The sequence below is a fragment of the Furipterus horrens genome, unplaced genomic scaffold, assembly GCF_987537825.1.
Source record: "Furipterus horrens unplaced genomic scaffold, mFurHor1.1.pri manual_scaffold_5, whole genome shotgun sequence".
NCBI lineage: Eukaryota > Metazoa > Chordata > Mammalia > Chiroptera > Furipteridae > Furipterus > Furipterus horrens.
The window spans coordinates 182,099,332-182,119,518 of NW_028327175.1; the positions used below are offsets into that span (position 1 = coordinate 182,099,332).

Consider the following 20,187-nt stretch of genomic DNA (forward strand, 5'->3'; position numbering starts at 1 on the left):
AAAGAGGCCCATCTATTTTTAAGAATGCGCCGCTAGTTGCTATGGCAACTGCTCTCCTAGGGACAGCCTGGGCAGGCAGATGGTGACCTCGGAAGGAAGAAGGGGCCTGTTTGGGTGGTCGGGGGACGTGAAGGGCTCACCGCGGGGAGGGGCGGCGCCGGCTCCGCGTGGTGCTGAAGGGGACAGCGCCAGATTTGTCGCACTGCGCAGGCGCAAAGGCGCTAACGAAGCGGGGAGGGGGAGAGGGCGAGCAGTCCGAGTTGGTGCTCGCCCACGAGGCTCTGTCTTAGCAGAGGTGGATCCTTCTAGCTATCTCCTCCCCAAGCAGGCTGAGGAAGAAGGAGCAAGTCCCTCACCCAAATTGACCCGCTTTGGTCCTTCCCTGAGGCTGGCTTCTCTCTTCTCGCTGCATTGGGGGATGAGGGACTGTGGAAAGCATTCTGGGAAAACCAGGATGCTTTAGTTTTTTTATCCCAACTCTCTTGACCCTGGACAAGGCACTTCCTCCTCAGGGTTTTCGTTTCATCTTTAAAGTGGAGTGACAGCACAGACCTGCCCACCTTGCAGAGGTGCCTGAAGACTGATGAGATAATGGATGGGAAGCAATTTTCGTTATAAAAAGGCAGGTGAAGCGGCTGCACCGAGAGTGCAACCCTGCTGGGGTGGGGGGCAGCTTTCAGCAACACCAATAGCTCTCGGGGTCCTTCACACCTTCGCCACCAATGGGAGATGGGGAAAGTACTGCTTCGAGGGTTACTCAGAATGTATCCTGGAAGGAGGACCTGGAGACGTGGTGAGAGGACGGCCCAGAGTCTGAGCCCAGGGCGGCCCAGACCCAGACCGCACAGCTAAACCCCCAGGCCATCCGAGAAGCCGTACTCCTGGCGGGCTCAGCTGAGCAAGCACTCTTCTCAGAACTCTAGACCTCCCTGGGAAGGAAAGGGACCCGACTGGAGATATAGTCCTTCTTAGCACTCCCTATATCTCTCCCCCGGAAAGTGTAAACCCGTTCCAAATCGTCTGGGAGTGGAAGGCGGGGGATAGCTTTGTCCTTCAATTAACCAGGAATGGGAAGTTTGGGCAAGTTCGCTTGATGAAGAAATTAAGTTTCCAGCTTCTTCGTTCATTCAATTCATTCAAAAATTATCGAGCACCTACTACGTGCCATCCAGTAAGAAATAGTTTGTTCTCATTTTTCAAAGTCGCTAAAAGAGACCAGAAGGCAGCATGTAGGCCCAGAACCTTTGAGTTCTGGCTCCGCCCCTTCTGCGCTTGGCTTTGCCTGCTCCTCCCATCACCACTTCACTCAGAGCCATTCACTGGCCCAAGGCGAAAAAGGCCAGTCTCTGCCGAATCGCGTTCTCTAGACTCGCGTCTCAAGCCCTGAAGTGGAGAAGGCGAGACCTAATGCCGCATCACCCGTCTGTTCCTCCTTCAGTTTCAGGATCTATCCGGAACGCTTTCAGATAGGCTCCTCAGTGAGACGGCACTCGATTGAATCGGTCTGTCACTACAGCCCAAGGAGGCGGATTCGCGGCGAGCGTTCCTAAGGCAAAGCAAGCAGACCTTACTGCGCACGCGCAGTAGACAGCCGAAGGAGCCACCGATGGAGCCGTCCGGAGGGGAGCAGGAGCCCGGAGCCGTCAGGTACCTAGCACCGGAGGGGCCGAGAGAGTGAAGAAGGACCTCGGGGAGGGGAGTTTAACTGGGACCGGGCTTGGGGGCCGCTCCTAGGAGCCAGAGCGCGGGACCGTAACGGAGGCGGACTCGTAGGTTACAGCGGCCCGGGGACGCCGCCGCCAACGCCCCTTTACACACAGGCTTCTGGACCTGCCTTGGGAAGACGTGCTGCTCCCACACGTCTTGAGCCGGGTCCCGCTGTGCCAGCTGCTCCCGCTGCAGCGCGTCAACCGTGCCTTTCGAGCCCTAGTGCAGCTGCACCTGGCGGGGCTGCGCCGCTTCGACGCTGCTCAGGTGAGCCAGGGGCCGGAGCCCCGCCCCGGTCTGGGTACTACCGCCGCCCCGCCTCCAACCCAGCCCCTAGTCCCTCTGTGTACTCTCCGGACCCCCTTGTCCCTCCAGGAATACCCAGGAAGCGATCCACCTAGCGGGAAGTACTCGCAAAGGGCTAATACCGGGTATCTACTCAGAGGGAGCGTGGGATCTTTCCTGGGAGGACAGGTGGCAAGGCCCCCGAGGCCCGGCTGCTGCCAGAAAAGAACTCGTCAGGGGCGGATAGGCAGCGCCCCCCGCCCTGTCCCTGGCACCAGCTGAAAGTCGAAGTGCCTCCCCGCCCGCAGGTGGGTCTGCAGATCCCGCGGCCCGCATTGGTCTGGCTGCTGCGGGACGCCGAGAGGCTGCAGGAGCTGGCGCTGGCACCGTGTCACGAATGGCTGTCGGACGAGGATCTGGTACCAGTGCTGGCGCGAAATCCGCAGCTGCGGAATGTGGCGCTGGCCGGCTGCGGGCAACTGAGCCGCCGCACGCTGGGGGCGCTGGCCGAGGGCTGCCCCCGCCTGCAGCGCCTGTCGCTTGCGCACTGTGACTGGGTAGACGGGCTGGCGCTGCGCGGTCTCGTCGACCGCTGTCCGGCCCTTGAGGAGCTGGACCTCACCGCCTGCCGTCAGCTCAAGGATGAGGCTATCGTGTACCTAGCACAGAGGCGCGGCTCCGGGCTCCGCAGCCTGTCGCTGGCGGTCAACGCAAATGTGGGGGACGCTGCTATCCAAGAGTTGGCTCGGAACTGCCCAGAACTTGAGCACCTCGACCTAACCGGCTGCCTCCGCGTGGGAAGCGATGGTGTCAGGTGCCTGGGCCTGGGGTCCTTGGAGTGGGAGGAGGGCAATGGTTTAGCCTCTGGGGGAAGGGATGGGCAATAGTCAAAAGGCAGAACTGGGGTTCCTGGATCTTCCTGCTACCACGACAGCCCATTATTAACAGGAAAGGCCCCTAGAATTGCCTAGACCAGAAAGCCCACAGTTTAGAAACTTTTGAACCAATATTTACACATCGGCAGTTTTTGCTTAGAGTCAGATTTCTGGCCTTTCTTCCACCAGGGGAGCTGAGGAGCAGCACCCCCTTTAGGAGACAAGAAGTCTCCGGTTCATCGGAGGCATTAAGTGCATGACCCCCGTGTATGCTAGAAAAAGTATGCCCCGAGATACAGGGATAGATAGGAGATTTGCTGGCTTCCCCTACAGTGGGTGTAGCAGTTTCACTCCCTTAGCCTTACCCAACTCCTCCCCCAGGACATTGGCTGAATACTGCCCTGCGCTGCGCTCACTGCGGGTGCGGCACTGCCACCATGTGGCTGAGCCGAGCCTGAGCCGCTTGCGGAAGCGGGGCGTGGACATCGACGTGGAACCACCGCTGCATCAGGCCCTGGTACTACTGCAGGACATGGCAGGCTTTGCACCCTTTGTCAACCTGCAGGTCTGACCCGCCCACTCATGGGGCACAGCTGGGCTGTGTCAGGGCCTGACTATGAACTGTAGGGGAACTGGACTGTAGGGGCCTCTGGTGAGAGGCCAATGCCCTACCCGACCCTGGAGCTTCAAATAAAAGAGCTTTTTACCCTCTCCTGCGTGGCACTGCCCTGTTGGAGATAAAGGATGTGAGGTGGGGAGAGAAAGTCAGACAGACACAGTCCTCCAGCACCCCAGCTCTGAGACAGAAATAACCAGAATGTACTCATCTTCTTGGGGCCCACCTTTACTATGCCCGTGGGCAGCTCCAAGAGGTTAACACGGTGGTGCAAGGAGATAAAAGAAGGGGTAGAGAAGGGGTCAGGAGTTAGGGTGGCCCTGTGTGGGCGTGTAGGGTTCCTGCATCCCTCTGGGATCTGAGCCTAGAAGGCTCTAGCAGAGTTCGGTGAACGCCTCAGTGGAAGCGGTATTTTCTGGCTGGCTTGAGGTTGATGTATGTGGATTTCATCTCCTCGGCCTCAGGGTTCCGCACATCTTTGAATCTCTCCCCCTTGGTGCTCACTACCTGGTTGTCGATGTATCGGATCAGCTTCTTGGGGGCCTGTCAGGCAATCAGTGAGTAGCAGAAGCCAGGAGACAGTCCCACCCACTTTACACCCCTAGTAGCCCCAAGTCTCACCTCCCTGGGAGCCATGGGCCGGTGAATCTTCTGATCCTCTGCACTATCCACCATCATGTACCTGCCAAAAACTGGCTGGGTGAAGCTCCTGCCACCATGGGAAAACTTTTTAGAAACCCAGCCCAGCCCAGCCCAGACTCACTTCTGTAGGATGAAGGACTTCAGCTCATCCTTTTGGGGGCCTCTGAGGCGTCTGGGCACATCCTGCAGAGGCGAAGCCTGGTCTAGACTCTAGGGTACCAGTAAGAGAAGCATATGGTGACAGGCCAGGAATGGGGGCTTAACACTAAGGTGGAATGTAGCTGGGGCTACATGGGTTAGTGGGGTATATCAGAGGATACCTGGTTGGGGCCATCCCAGGCTGGAGGCCCCTCCTCCTTCCCCTCTACCAGCATCTGCACAGCTTCTTCCAAGTCCCCCCGAGCTTTGGCCAGCACCCACTGGGCCTGCTCCACTGAACAGGTAGGGAACACCTCCAGAAGTACATCCACCCCTGGCAGCAGCTCCTCCTCAGCACTGGCTGCCTGTGGACATAAATGTTGACAAAAGGCAGTACTTCCTCCTTTCCTGCCCCCAATCTCCCTCACTGGTACCCTCCTCTACCAACCTCATCTTGGGTGTTGCCAGTAGCAGAAGCCCTCGTCTCTTCTTTGAGCTTTTCAGGCTGCTGCAGGGGCTCTGGAGAGATGGGCACCTGACTGTGAACCTCAGAACTCAGTGGTTGCAGGTTCTCTAATAGAGGTAGAGAGAGCACCAGGTTTTCCAGAGCTTTGGGGATGAGGGTTATGAATCATCCAAGTGCCTGATCCCCAGACTTACCTTTGTTCCTGGCACCACTCAACTGCCCTGAGAGCTTCTGCATCATGTCCCCTATTATACCCCTGAAAATCCAAGGAGGGTGTAAGAGGAAAACACTGCCCGCCCTCCACAATCAGCTAGCCCCTCTCCTCTTGGCCCTGGGCAGGCCCCACCTTGGGATGTGGGCGAAGCCAGGCACATAGGCTTCCATCATCTCAATGAAGTCCTCCATATCGAAGTTCTCCTCTGACGGGCCTGAGGGGCCCAAATCCTCCAGGACCCCAAGCACATAGGAGAAGATGACCTCGTCTAAGCCGCTGCAGGAAGGGAAAAGGACAAGTGTGGGTAAAATGTTGGGAACCTCCAGCACTTGCACCTTGCCTAAGGCTCCAGCCCTTGGCTTCATGAGATCCATGAGTCAGACCTCAAGCATGAAAGTTAGAGAATATCCCACCCTTCCTCAAAGCTTTGGTTTTTCCATCTGTCCAGCAAGCATGACAGGGACAGGATAAGAAGTAAGGCCATTCCAGCAAATCATCATCAGCCCTCCCCCACCTCAGGAACAGGGCTAAGTGTTCTCATCCCATTTTTCCACTGGCCATGGCCCAGAGTACAGCCAGGCGGCTCTCACTCTGGCTCTAGGCATGATCTTTCTAGGAGAGCAGCTTCTACCTGAGGTCAGCCTCTGGGAGGTGTGCCTGGACAAAGGCAAGGAGGGCAGCACTGACAATCCTCTCCAGCTCCATGCTTTCTCCTCTTCTGAAGAGACACAAGATGTAGGTTTATCAGGCCCTCTCCTGCCTGCCCCCACCCACTAGGCCCAGGGGCAGCCAGCTCCTCCCTCCTGCCGTGCTGTGGAAACCATTTGTTGATGTTGCCCATAGTTTCCAGCTCTCCAGCTCTCCAGCCCTCCCCTGCTCCCTTAAGCAAAGCCACAGCCCCCTCCCTACCCATCTCTCCACCTCCTCCAGCCTGAGACTGTATCAGGAGAAGGCCTCTGGAGTGGAAGTCCCCCTCAGCACCCACCCTGACTTCTCTCCATCTCCCCACCCCATTTCCCAGCAGCAGGCCCAGGCACTCTGGCAGGAAGCCAAGGTCTTGGGATCACATGCCTCTTAGCTCGGGAATCCTATCACTGAGAGGGCCACTTGGCCCCCAAGTCTAACCACAAGGGGTCCATTGTCCAGCCCCTCCCCAAGGAGCAGGCCTCAGGACCAAGCACAACCCTTCCCCCACGCAGAATGGGCCTCCCACCTTCTGGCACAAAGGGACTTTTCTGGCTCCAGGAACTAGACAGAAAGGGTAGTCTTCCACCAATTTTCTTCCTCACCAGTCCTTGCCTTTCTAGCAGCCTGGGACTATTTACAAAGGACTTTCCATCTTCCTTTCCAAGGCCTCTGGAGCCCTCTAAGATCTGGCCTTTGCCCACCTCTCCAACCTCCCCACTCCATCCTCACTCTGCCCCCACCCCACCAGCCTCCTTGCAGTTCCTCAAACTTGCCCAGCTTCTTCCTATCTCCTCCAGATATCCACATGGTTCATGCCCTTACCTCCTCCAGGGCTCTGCTCAAATAGTGCCTCCTCAGAGAGACTGTCCCTAACTTAGCAAAAAAGGTATTCCTCCTACTCCCTAATCCCTTACCCTGCTTTATTTCCTATATAGCATTTACTACAGCTTAATGTTATTTTATGTTCATTTGCCTATTGTCTGTCCTTCCCCATAGAATGTAAGCTCCAAGAAGAAGGAGGTGGGGAAGTCTAGTACCTAGAAAAATGCCTGCATTTAGTAAGGTGCTCAATAAATACTTACTGACTTATTTCATTCCCGCCTACATGTCCTTGACCCACGTCTGTATTTGGGGGTCAGGAACAAGTAGATGGTAATGAATGGCCCCAGACCCATGGGTCCACATGTCAGCTCTCCATCCCACTCACAAGACTCAGAGGCATCTTAAATTTTACCTAGTCCAGACTCATTATCTCCTCCCAATCTGTGTACACTCCATCTCTGAATATGCACCTCCTGTTTCAGCAGCTGACACAGCCACTCACTCACTTGGTTGCCAAACCTGAAACTTGGGGATTACCCTTGATTTTGCCCTCTCAACCCCACCTGTTGCATTTAATCAATCACCAAGTCCTGTCCATTCTATTTCCTTATTCTATCCACTTCTCCCCAACGCCAATCTGGCTTCTGCCCCGATATCTCTACCAGAATTTCTCAGGCTAAGGTCATGAGTTACTTTTTCAGGTTTTGCTCTAATTAGGTTGAACCATATGAGCTTGCCATTATTACCCGCTTCTGGTTTACAAAATAAAAAGAAAGAAAAAGGCAATTTCTCATGGTTTCATCTAAGAGTTGCCCTTTCAAGCAGCACCAATGTTGGTTTCTGAGGCATCACGCTCTCTTGTTTCTCTTCTGCCACTCCGGTACCCAAGTTCCCTCTCTGCTACTTTGTAAATGTGGCAGCAAAGCACCGGATCAAAGCTGCTCCTCCTCTTTCCTCACTGTTCTCTCTCTCTCTGGAAGGTCTCATCTGGGCCCATGTCTTTATGTACTAACTCCATGTCACCAGTTCCCAGATGTCCAATCCTCTAGTCCAGTCTCCTCTTCTGCAGCACACCCAAGTCTCTTACTACTCCAAGGCTGTTCTCAGTAAATAAATGCATGTCCGCACACCCAGCTGTTCCTGTCACAAGTACGGGAATTATCTTTGACACTACGCTATTCCCTGCCTTCCCGCCTCTGACCAGTCACCAGGCCCTGACCATTTACCTCTCAACATCTACTCTATATCTCTGCTCCATCTCTTAACTGCAAGAGCTTCCTCATCTTTCTCCCCCCTACTATGTTTCCCCCAACAACCTCATCTCCACAAAAATCAGTTGTGTCATCTTTACAAAACAATGTTTTTCCTGCCCTGGCTTGTGTGGCTCAGTGGATTGAGTGCTGGCCTGATTCTCAGTCAGGGCACATGCCTGGGCTGCAGGCCAGGTCCCCATTTGGGTGTGTGCAAGAGGCAATCACACACTGATGTTTCTCTCCCTCTCTTCCTTCCTCCCTTCCCCTCTCTCTAAAAATAAATAAAGTCTTTTTAAAAAAAAGCTTTTCCTGCTTAAAATCGACCAATGACTTCCCACTTCCCTTCAGATAAGGCCAGGTTCTTTTTGTGGCCTTTGATTCAGGGCCTTACCCCTGGCCACCCCTCTCTAGCCTCACCACACACTATGCCCTCCCTGGACCACCCCTGTCCACTCTGGCTTTCTTTCAATTTGCCAGCACTCCAGCTCTTTCGTGGCAAGGGCTTCTGCTAGGCAACCTTCCGCCTCCACCCCTTCACTTGTCTAATTCCTTCAGGTCTCAGTTTAAAATTCCCTTCCTCAAGGGATGTTGTCCCTGACCCTCTGGAACTGGTTTGGTTCCCTCCATCTTACACCCTTGTTGCAGACTGCCTTTTCCTCACTTAGCAGCACCTTTCACAGCTATAATTATCTATTTAGGCAATGTCTGATGTTTCATAAGGGCAGGGACTACACACCTGGCTCATTCATCAATGTATACTCATTATCTTGTGTGAAGTAAACACTCAATAAACAGTTACCGCCCTCTTTACAGAGGAAGAAACTGAAGCTCAGTGGGTTGAATGACGTGCCAAAAGTAACCTGGGTTGGCTGTGGTAGTCAAGATTTATTTCCAGGTTGCCTATTCTAGGGGCTACTATGGGGACAGAAGAACAGCAAGACTTCTAAGTGGGTTGAGACAGGCCTACTCGCTATGATCAGTTTCCTGGTCCCCTGAGTGTAACATAGAGTTGCTGTGACAGCAGAGGGATCACTTTGGACAGCTTGACTGAGAAGCCCTAGTCTATCAGGGGGATGCCTGCCTTTTGCTCCAGACCTTAGCATGGACCCTGGGGAGGAGTACAACTGGTCAGATCAGGCATACCAGATCCCTTCATGCAGCTCCCCCAAGAGGTCAGCCCCCTTCAGAGACTGACATCTACCCTGGGTTAGAGCAAATCATGGCTGCTGTCAGTTGCCTGGCAACCTCTGGCAGGACAAAGGCCCATAGATGCTGTATGAAAGCCCAGTTTCTAAGGAAGAAGCTGTCTGGGATGAGTCTGATGCCTCCAGGTTTCTAACCAAGGTCTGAGGGCCATGAGGGTTGTTATTGGGAAACTCTTCGCTATGCCCCTCCCAAATGTCTTTCTCCCCTGAACTTTTGCTCCAGCTTGTCTCCCAAGGGACCAGCCTCCCTCCTCCTGTTCTTGAGCTGCCCAAACTCTATCCAGCCTTCAAGGCTTGACCCTGATTTTTTTCACCCTTCTCTATCCCCCTAGCCTTCCTAATTTCTTTCCTGCCCAGAGGTTTCTCCTAGCATTTCTCCTCCACAGTCCCTGAGCTGGGGAAGCTGCAGCCTGGGCAGTCAGCCTTCTCTAGGGTAAGAACATAATTTTCAAACTTCTTACTTTTCAAGTTCTGTGTGTAGCCCACAGAACCCCATTATTTCCTGGTGGCTCTAAATTGAGACTCACTTGTTAATGGCAAAAACAAAATGTGGTTGTGGTTAACATTTAGCATTTGCTGACTGCTTACAATGTGCCAGGGATTGTTCTATGCACTTTACATATATTAACACACCTAATCTTCACAATAATCCTAAAATATAGATACCAGTATTATCATGTTATCCCATTTTACCCAAAAGGAAATGAGGAACTGATAGGTTAATTAACTTGCCCAAGGTCACATAGTGAGTTAAGCGCAGATTTACCCAGGCAATCTGGCTCTGGAACCTCACTGTTAACTCCTACACTACACCACCTCTCATGATGTATGGAAATCCTCCTCTCCGTCTGAGCTAGCCCTCTTGCCTACCTCACACTCTTGACTCACACCATTCTCCCCACTCATACCATTTTCGCCTCTGCTTCTCATTCTGCAGGATTCATTTCCTCCCCGCAGCCAACACTGACTGCCCCATCCTCACTGCCCCCAGCAGGCCAGAGAGCATCCCCAGGACCAGGCACAGGCCTGGACTCTCCAGATGCTGCGTAGAGACTCTCTGGACAAACTGAAGTGAGCCTGGGGGAAGGAGTACCATGCTCTTCCCTCAGTGTGGAGAGTTGCTCAAGGTGGAGGGAAAACATTAGGCCATGTGGGAGGAGGACTCCTGGGAACCAGGGTGGAAGAAGTCCTGTGGCACTCAGATGGTCTAGAATGGAAATCTTCACTGCTTCTCCCAGCCCCTATGAAACCTGGCTCCTGGGGACGCTCTGTAATGCTGACTCCGGAGGACATCATTGTACCCGCACCCCCAAGTCAGGTCCTAAAGGCGCCAAGGACACTACCGGGTACACGGGATACTGGCATTCAAAGTCAGGCGGGAGCACAAACGGGTGAAGGGGACAGCGCAGAAAATGGGACCGCAATGCTAGCCGACCCCTGAAGCAGGAGCGCCCCAAACAAGCTAGCGGGATCCCTGTAAGCGTCCAGAATAGTGGGCCTGAGAGTATGGGAATGCGGTTGCGGCCCAGGCGGCAGGGGAACACATGACGAAGGAGGCCTGAGCGAGCTGGGATGTGCCTTGATACAGGCCATGGCGAGAATCAGAAATAGGGGTCCGGGGGGTACCGTGGGGGAACACCAGGAAAGGTACCCTGGGTCGACGCTCCCTGCGACTCTCCTAGCCTGGGCCAGGGGCTGCAAGGGAATCACCTGCTCCGTCGAGCGCCGCCGGCGACTTGTCCCGCGTGGTGCAGCTCTCATCCCCCAGCCCCACCAACGAGATCAAAGGCGGGGCCCAGAGCGGTTTGCTTCCAGAAGCGCCGCGGTAGCCATTTTTGAGCAGGGCATGTGCCCTTAAATGGGCGTGTCTTCCGCGCCCGTTTTTAGTTTATCTCAGGGCTTTGGACGGCCTCCCGCAGTGGACAATTTTGTTGCGGGAAGGGAGGAGTTGCACAAGAAGGTCCCACCAGGAGGTGGAGTTGCAGTGTCAGTGTCTGTATCACCTCTTAGTTCCTTGTCATATGCCTAAGACAGAGAACTTTTTGATCCCATCCATTGTCTTCCCATCCACCTTATTTCTTTGCCCCAAAGTCTCCGCCCTCAGCTCTTACAGCTTTTCCCTACTCTCCTTGTCTCCCCAGTCCTGCCACAGGTCGGTGGCTCCCAGACCTGGTGATCTCGCCCAATTCCAGTGTCTCTTCCCCTCCGTGTCCAGTCCAGGTTCAAGCTCTCTCACTCAATCAACTCTTGGATGCTAACTTCTCCACCACATCTATTCCCTTTGCAATCCCTTAACAAGGATGTCTCGTCAAGATCAGGGTGGGTTAGAGTCTGGGTCTTGGGACGGAACCTGGTTTGAACTGGGTGGGGGTGGAGTGTGGGAAGAAGGTGCTCTGGATGAGGATTGGCCTGAACCTAGATGCTGGACAGCCTACAGACCATGCTTACCGCCAGTGCCTTCACCCCCATGTTGGCCGGGCTTCTCGTTTAATATCTGACATCTGAATTCCAGGACCCAGCAAGGCCTCGGCTTCCTCTTTCTGTTCCTGCTGCCTCTGCTTCCCGGTACTACCCTGTGGGGAAGCCCACAGCCATCTGCTCCCACAAACCCCCACACTGGATCATAAAGGTAAGAGTCCTCCTCAAGGATGAGCTCACCCATTCCCCATCAGCAGTGATTAGCCCCTTTTCAGGGCTAGTCCCCCTGTAGGGTGCTGAAGACCCAGAGACTGCCCCTGCCCTCAGGAGCCACAGTTCCAAGCAGAAAGTACCATGCACTCCTCTCTCCTAAGGACTTGAGGCAGTACCAAAATATGGAGAAAAGAGTGATCACGGCTCCCTGTTCCCGCCTTGCTCCTCACTGCAGCTGCCTCCACCCACCAGGGCCCCCTAACCTCAAAAAGAGTAAGATGTTGGCTGCTGGAGAGGAGGGGCAGAAAGGGAGGGAGGACGGAGGGAGCACATTTGGCATTGCGACTCCCATAAAAGCACTGCTGCTGCCTGCCTGGCGCTTTCAGGGTTAATGAAGGGTGTGGTAACAGCCGCTTTGAACTCTGGCCAGACAGGCCCCTGGGAAAGGGATGATGGGTAGCTCCATCAGCTCCAGGCCTCTGTCAGCCCTCTAAAGACTGACCATTTCCCCCCAAACCTCCCTGCTAGGTGCCCCCTCTCCCCCCCATTTCACAATACTGATGATACCTCTTCTCTCCCTACCACTCCCATTACTGGAACTTTCAGGTTTCCGCAGTAGAGCTGCCCCTAGTTCTGACCCAAGACCCCTGCAGTGATCCCTGATGCTGTTCCTTTCTCCCTCCCCCATTGCCTGTTTCTTGGATGACAGTTGGATAGATGTAATTAGTTATCATCATCGGAAAGAATTTCCTGAGATTTTGGGGAAGGATGGTGGGAAAGCCCTCTTAGGGGGAGCCCCTTAATTTCCAGTACAAACTCTGGAGAGTGCCAACTCTGTGCAGCAGGGGTCAAGTTCTGGGGTCGGAGAACAAAGGGTGGGCTGAGGAAAGGAGCAGCCAGACCCAAGGACACACATAAACTGTACGGTAGGGGCTCCAGGGAACTCTTGTGCTGTTCAGCATTCCGTAGTTGGCTGATCCTTAAGACCTTTATTTTCCATTCCCTCAACTCTCAGTCTCTCCCTTCCCAAGACGGGAACAGACTCCACCTGTGCTTTGGGTGCTGCTTGAAGCCACACAGGATGAAAGGAGGTAGAGTGATGCCTTCTCTCTCCCCATTCCCGCCAATGAATTTTGCAGCTGGTGTCAGGGGGCCTGGGTCTCCTTAGCTGATGGGGAAACCTAGAAGCCTGCCTATGTTTAAGAAATTAGGCATAAAGGGCATATTTCCCAGACCTTAAGATCAGGGAAAGAACCCGGCTGGTAGGTCTCAAAGGCTAGGAGGGACTCCGAGACTGAGGTGAGGAAGGAGCTGCTTGGGGAAGTGTGTGTGGGGGGGGTGTTCCCACTCTTGCTTGAGGTCAGAAAGGGTTCTCTGGGCAGTGTGCCTGGCCCTCCCACACCTTCCTCTTTTCTCAGAAGAGCCAGGGTGGGGCGGGGGCGGTAGTTGGCTGGGCAGAGTGGGGGCCCTACTTAAGGAGCTCCCTGCGAGCATCACTGCAGATCTAGCTCCAGGAGCCAGAGAGGAGGCTTCATGGGTAAGTGGCGCCCCCTTTCTCTCAACTGGAGGAGGGTGAGGGTAGGGTGGCTCCTGAGCCTGCTGGTTTACCTTTCCCTCTCCAGGGATGGGCTGCAGCTCTGCTTGGTGAGTGGGAACAGTACCCGGTCTTCCCTTTAACTCTCTAGAAAGTGAAAGTGTGTTTCAGGGAAATCACCCTCTATCATTCTCCTATCTTTTGAGTACTTCAGATGAAGAGAGTTTTCAGGGAGCTGGGACTCCTGGGCCCCTCTCTTGGGGATTCACATTTTGGGGATCCCCTCTGGCTCAGGAAGCCTCTTAGTCTTTAGAAAGATGCCCTTCTCAGTATACATATTCTCCCAACCCCTCGCTTCTCCAGCTCCATATCTGGTCCCACTAGGAGCACATCTTGGCATGAGATGATGGGACTGACTCAGCAGTACCCACAGAATTCTTGTTAAGGCCTTAGTCCCCTCCCCTCATATCCTACAACAATTCCTTTTGAAATTCAAAGAAACATCGCTGCTTTCCCTAGCAATGGGCTCCTATTTTCAGCTCCAAGCTAGATCCTTACTGGGATAGGAGGAATCTTGAGATCCCATGTTCCTTATCTGACCCATCCTGGGAATGGGGAAAAATTCACAGAAGAGAGCATGGGAGGGCAGCATCAAGGCTGAGAGAACTTTGGCCACCTGGCTCTGAGAACTGAATTCCATAGGCTGTGAGCTCTAGCAAATGCCCTAGGGACTCAGTTCTGGTGCCCGGCTGTGCTACACCATCAATACTCAGGTCACCAGGAAGCTGCTGGCTGAGGCTCACAGAACCCCAGCCAGGTGCTCCTCTTCAGCTCAAAGACTTGAATGTTCCCCCCAAACTCCTTTCCTTTCCAATAATGTCTTCTTCTTTCTTTCTTTTTTTTTTTTTAATCCTCACCAGAGGACTTTTTTTTTCCATTGCTTTTGAGAGAGAGGAAGAGAGAGAAACATTGGTACAAGAGAGAAGCATCAATTGGTTGCATCCCAAACACATCCAGACCAGGGATTGAAAGTGCCTGCTTCCCTGGCTGGTGTGTGACTCAGTGGATTGAGCATGGGCCTCCGAACCCAGTCAGGGCACATGCAGAACCCAGTCAGGGCACATGCCTGGGTTGTGGGCCAGGTCCCCAACTGGGGGTGTATGAGAGGCAACCACACATTGATGTTTTTCTCCCTCTCTTTCATCACCCTCCTTTGCCCTCTCTCTAAATTTGGATAAATAAAATTTTTTTAACTTAAAAGAAAAAGGAAGTGCCTGCACTCAGACCAGGAAACGAACTCACAACCTATGTATATGCCCTGAACAGGAATCGAACCCACAATTTTCTGGTTGCATGACAACAATCTAATCTACTCAGCCAACTGAGCCACACTGACCAGCCATTAAAGTCTTTCATGGTATGGCCTCCACTTAGCTTTCAAGCCTGATCAAGCCTGATCTTCCAATGAAACCCTGCTGCTTCCTCCTGCTTCCTGCTCCTGCTGCCATACTTTTACTCATACTGATCCCTCCTCAGTGCTTCCTGGGACACCTCCTTCCCATCACTATTTGTTGGAATCCTCTACATCCTTCCAAGCCTCTGTCAGATGCCTCTCAAGAAACTTCTTTCAACTCCCCAATGGTGCATACGATCTCCTGGAAGTCCTCCACAACACTCCTCCATCACAGCTCAATTCATGAGCCCCTTTAGTGTCTAGTACATTGTTCTGCATATAGTGCCTGTTTAATAAATGTTCCTTAAATTTTGCTGAGTATGTCTCATATATGAAGATGAGGCAGTTTAGCCTAGAGGTTAAGACTACAGTCAGATTTCCCAGATGCATTCTCCATGTATGACCTTGGGTTAGTTGTTAACCTCTATAGGCCCGATTTTCCTCATCTGTAAATGGTTTTGTGAAGATTAAATTGAGTTAATAGTTTCTATACAGAGCTTTAGCACAGTACCAGCACATAGTAAGTGTGAGATTGTCATGATTCTTTTTCTGCTCTCTTGAGCACGATGTGAGCTATCTAGCTGAGAGGCAGAAGAGGGCTAAAAGTTGGTCAGTTAAAATTTGAGTGAAGGGCTCCAGTCCAGGTGCCAGGGTGGGTAATGCTGGGACAAGCCCAGGAGGAGGAGGCCATCAGGATCAGGGTTTGGTGGCCCACGCCCTGCTGGGATCTAGGACCTCTGGATTCCCACCTACTGTGTGACCTGGGGTGAGTCACTCCCTCTCTTTGGCCTTGGTCTCCCAGCATAATGTATATTGAGGGTGTTGGACCAGGTGACCAGCAAAGTCCCTGGCAGCCAGGCTGTTTTATGATTTCTAAACATCTAAGTGTCAAGTTCAAAGAAAAGATCAAAGAAGGAAGCATCTGGGCTTCCTTACATCTACAGGACTAGGAGCAAGCCCTGGGGTTTGGAAGTACAGGCCATGTTAAACTGAACTGAGTGGCGGCACCCCCTTCAAAAGCCTGTAATCAGAGGATAGGGATAAGCTTGTGTGCAGCCTATGGACACTTCCAAAGCGTAAGTGAAAGCCTTGGGAGAAATGTCTGTGAGCAATGTGGATCTTCAGAGATGGGGGACTTTTCAAGGGTCTGGGCCCAAAAGGATAGAGAAGGGGAGACAGAACTCACCTTACTTGGTGTGAAACCCAACATTTACTTGAAACCTGCCTTGTTTCACAAAAGAATTTGAGGGGGCTTACAAGCATGAAGACAATTCTCCAAGATTAAAACAAAATCTGTAACATAGATATGTAGTACATTTTAAATGTATATCCTTTTGACCTAGAGATTCAATTTACTTGTTATTACATTTTTACTTTTAGTTAGAAATTATTTCAAACTTACAGAAAAGTTGCCAGGATAGTGCAACGAACTCTTGCTTATCCTTCCACCAGATTTACCAACTGTCAATATTTTGCATGTTTCTTTCTCTAATCTATAGTCCTTATTTCAAGTCTTGTTATTTGTCCCAACCATGTCCTTTATAACAATTTTCATTCTGGTCTGAGATCTCAAACAGGATCATGCATTGCACTGTTTTCAAGTCTCTTTAGTCTCCTTTGACCTGAAATAGTCTCCCTGCCTTCGTTTGTCTTTTATGACATTTTTGAACAATAAAAAACAGTGGGGTTGTGTCTCAATTTAGGTTTATCTGATGTTTCCCCATGACTATGCATTACTGCTGAACTGATGTGGTGTTTTCCAGTTTAACATATCAGAAATCACATGATGTTGATGTGTCTCTGGTAAAGAAAAAATTTTCAAGACACCGTTGTTAAAGACGGTAAGAAAGACTTGATTCAAGGAGTATTGCAATGGCTTTAGAGTGTCATTCACCAGTTTTCCCTACTATATTACTAGGTTACTGTTTACTTTGTAATTAATAAATACCTTGTTGGAGCATACTTTGAAACTATATAAGTATCCTGTTTCTCATCAAACTTTCACCCATTAGTTTCAGTATCCATGAATGATTCTCATCTGAATCAATTCCTGTGATGGTTGTGAATGGTGATTTTCTAATTTTATTATTCCTTCTATTGTAAGGAAGAGCTTTCCTTTCTTATTTATTTATATATTTAGATAATTTTAGTATAGACTTCTGTATCCTTATTTTATTCAGGTTACAATCTTTTCCTGTGATTATATGCTTTGATGCTTAAATTGTCCCTGGTTTGGCTACTGGAAGTCCCTTCAAACTGGCTCCTTTGTTCTTTTGACATTTTTGAGTAGTCCTTGATTTTCTGGAACAAGTTGTTCCACGCTAATCTCCTACCTTCCCTGCCACAGCCTTGGAATGAGCCACTTTCCAAGGGCTCCTTTTAGTGGAGAATGGAATTCAGAACCAGAGGTCTGGGAGCTGGCTGTCCTTGTTGCTACTAGGGTGTCATTGTTCAATGATTCAATTTCTATTTCTAAGACTTTATATTCTACAATACAATTTAACACTTGTGTTCATGAACAAAGCTGTATGTTCAAGGATATTTGTTTTCTTATTACCTTCATTCCTTCCCAGTATGACCATTCCATCTTCTTATTTTGCCTATATTACTTCAAAAGCCTCCTAACTGGTCTCCCTATTTCCACAATGGTCCCTCTACAGTCTCTTTTTCATACAACGTGCAGAATAATTTTTTTAAACCTGATCACTCTTTCTCCTGCTCATAACCCTCTGCCCAACACCCCCAAAATAAAGTAAAAAATTCTCAAATTTTTTGAAATTCTTTTTTTTTTTTTTCCCAATTAAGAGTCTATTAAGAGTTTATTATAAATTTGTATCATGGGCCACAAGGAAATAAAAGGACTATGTACAGTCTTTTGGGAAACAGGCAGGGAGCTGAGGAGGGCCAAGATGAGTCTAGGGCCTTGGTGGGTGCATTCCCGGGGGAGGTGGCCCTCGCATTCCTGGGGGAGAGGGCCGCATTCCTGGAGGGGGTATGCCCATTGGAGTTCCTCTTCCAAGGGAAATCCCCATTGGGGGACCCATGGGAGGCCTCATACCAGGAGGTGGGCCCATCATGCCTGGAGGGGGTGCTCCTCAGCCTATAGGTGGGGGAGGACCCCCACAACCCGGTGGGTACTGGGTGGGGGCCTCTGCAATACTGGCTGTGGCAGCGGCAGCAGCAGCTGCAACGGTGCCTCTTCCTTGTGGAGTCATCACCTGTTGGGATGGCCCACCAACCCCAAGAACAGGCCCAGCAAATTCTTCAGGGGCCTGGGGCATGGGAACTCCAGCTGGGATTCCTCTGCCAGCAGCCCTGCCGATCCCTGGCCCCCCAGCAGCTCCAGCAAGTGGCACGCGAACAATGCCAGTATCTTTGGGAGGGGGTCCCTCTACTGTCATTGAGACCAGGTTCTCCCCTCGAAGCAGCACCAGACCAAGGTCTCTCTTCTCTTCTCTCTGCTTGTTTTGAGTTCTTTGGCTTGATCTTTCATCACAATCACATAGGATCAAATTCATATGCTTGTCGAAAGCCTTGAAGGTGCCAATGAAGATGCGACCGTCTTGCAGGGTGCACCTCATCCTGTAGTCGATGTGCTGCAGCATCTTTCTGCTCTTGCCCACAGTCATGGTGGAAGTTCTGATGGCTCCAATTCCCGCCGGATTCGCCTGCACAAAGGCCTAACTGTCTTCCAGTAGTTCGCTTCCCGCCTCCGCCGCCAGAATTTTTGAAATTCTTAATGTCCCTGGACTCATTTCCTCATTGCGAGTAGAAGTGATGATGTTAGAACATCTCATAAGCTTTTTGAGAAGATGCCATAAAATCCTGCATGTAAAATGTTTACAACAATGCCTGAAATTCTCAATATTTGGCTTCAAAATGCCAAAGGATCTGGTTTTATCTCTAACTTCATTAACGACCACTTTTTCACTCGCTCACAGAAAAGAACACTCCAGCCGCAGAGTTGTTGCACCTGCTTTTCTCCCCAAGGTATTCAATTGGCTTGTAAAGGTCATTATTTGTCTCCACTTGAGTCACTTTCTTTTAAAGTATATTTTATTGATTATATTGTTATAGTAGTCCCAATTTTTTTCCCTTTGCTCCCCTCTTCCCAGTGCCCCACTTCCCTCCAGCAATCCCACCCCCTTATTTCATGTCCATGGGTCATGCATATAAGTTCTTTGGCTTCACCCTTTCCTATATTATTCTTAACTATCCCCTGTCTATTTTGTACCAACCAATTATGCTTCTTAGTCCCTGCACTATTTCCCTATTTCTCCCCCTTCCCCCTCCCAGCTGATAACCCTCCAAATGATCCCCATACTTATGATTCTGTTCCTGTTCTGCTTGTTTAGTTTGTTTTTATTTTTTAGAGTCTGTCGTTGATAGTTGTGAGTTTCTTGTCATTTTGATGTTCATAGTGTTGATCTTTTTCTTAAATAAGTCCCTTTAACGTTTCATATAATAATGGCTTTGTGATTATGAACTCCTTTAGCTTTACCTTGTCTGGGAAATACTTCATCTGCCCTTCCATTCTGGGTAGAGTAGTCTTGGTTGTAGGTCCTTGCTTTTCATCACATGGAGTACTTCGTGCCAGTCCCTTCTTGCCAGCAAAGTTTCTTTTGAGAAATCAGACAATAGTCTTATAGGTACCCCTTTGTAGGTAATTCTCTGCTTTTCTCTTGCTGTGTTTGATTCTCTCTTTAACTTTAGCCTTTGGCATTTTAATTATGATGTGTCTTGGTGTGGTCCTCTTTGGGTCTAGCTTCTTTGGGACTCTCTGTGCTTCCTGGACTTGTATATCTATTTCCTTCACCAAATTTGGGAAGTTTTCCTTCATTATTTTTTACATAAGCTTTCGATATCTTGCTCTTCCTCTTCTCCTTCTGGTACCCACATGATTTGGATGTTGGCATGTTTAAATTTGTCCCAGAGGTTCCTAAGCCTATCCTCATTTTTTTCAATTCTATTTCCTCATTCTGTACTGGTTGACTGTCTTTTTACTTCCTTATGTTCCAAATCATTGATTTGAATCCCAGTTTTTTTCCCTTCACCACTGGTTTTGTGTGGATTTTCCTTCATTTCATTTAGCATAGCCTCCACTTCTTCCCTTATGCGTTTGTGATATGTATGCATATGTCAAGTCTGTGAGCATCTTTATCACCAGTGTTTTGAACTCTGCATCTATTAGGTTGGCTATCTCCTCGTTTGTTGGGTTGGCTATTTTCTCACCGCTTAGTTCTCCTACTGGCACCTTGATCTGTTCCTTCTTTTGGGCCATATTTCTCTGTCTCCTTATCTTGACAGGCTCCTGTGTTTGCCTCTGTGTCTTAGGTAGAGCTGTTACACCTGTTACATTGTAAGGGGTGGAGTCTTAGGTATTCATCAGTACAGGGCGACCCATTTCACCACTTTGTGGTGCTGTGTATGGGGGAGGGGTCTGAGAGGGAACAATGCTGCTAGCTTAGCACTTGCCCCTTTTCCAGGCACTTCTCCCACTTCTCTATGGGACTGGCACCTCTTTAGCTGTTGCCCTGGCCGTCGTTCCCAAAGTGGGTGAGTTTGCAGACATTCTAGGACCATGGGGGCCCTTTAAACAAGTGGTCAAGAGTCAGTTCTTTAGAGAAGCCTTCCTTAGCTATACTGAAAAGAGTAACCC

The 20,187-nt window shown here is 50.8% G+C and overlaps 2 protein-coding genes, 1 long non-coding RNA gene and 1 pseudogene across 4 annotated transcripts; 2 read left to right on the plus strand and 2 right to left on the minus strand.

Moving 5' to 3' along the window:
- Window positions 1–1,306: 1,306 nt before the first annotated feature.
- On the plus strand, window positions 1,307–3,578 carry FBXL15 (F-box and leucine rich repeat protein 15). The gene is made up of 4 exons (XM_090278500.1): window positions 1,307–1,647; window positions 1,821–1,974; window positions 2,301–2,806; window positions 3,249–3,578. The coding sequence occupies exons 1-4, from the start codon at window positions 1,607–1,609 to the stop codon at window positions 3,436–3,438; spliced, it is 891 nt and encodes a 296-aa protein (XP_090134626.1). The 5' UTR covers window positions 1,307–1,606; the 3' UTR covers window positions 3,439–3,578.
- A 117-nt stretch (window positions 3,579–3,695) lies between these two features.
- On the minus strand, window positions 3,696–10,769 carry CUEDC2 (CUE domain containing 2). 2 transcript variants are annotated; one of them, XM_090278502.1, is made up of 9 exons: window positions 10,621–10,769; window positions 5,575–5,661; window positions 5,076–5,219; window positions 4,924–4,985; window positions 4,712–4,836; window positions 4,446–4,628; window positions 4,247–4,308; window positions 4,105–4,165; window positions 3,696–4,026 (listed from the first exon to the last, which is right to left on the minus strand). In XM_090278502.1, exons 2-9 carry the CDS (start codon window positions 5,646–5,648, stop codon window positions 3,880–3,882), a joined length of 858 nt encoding a protein of 285 aa, XP_090134628.1. In that variant the 5' UTR covers window positions 5,649–5,661; window positions 10,621–10,769; the 3' UTR covers window positions 3,696–3,879. The 2 variants fall into 2 exon arrangements, with proteins under 2 accessions (XP_090134628.1, XP_090134627.1); XM_090278501.1 differs by having other exon boundaries at window positions 4,247–4,335.
- Window positions 10,770–13,008: 2,239 nt separating this feature from the next.
- Window positions 13,009–14,841, plus strand: LOC150010553 (uncharacterized). The gene is made up of 2 exons (XR_016511248.1): window positions 13,009–13,078; window positions 14,612–14,841. It is a non-coding gene; the product is annotated as an uncharacterized LOC150010553 (long non-coding RNA).
- Window positions 14,842–17,374: 2,533 nt separating this feature from the next.
- LOC150010554 (small nuclear ribonucleoprotein-associated protein B pseudogene) lies at window positions 17,375–18,157 on the minus strand (annotated as a pseudogene).
- Window positions 18,158–20,187: the final 2,030 nt, after the last annotated feature.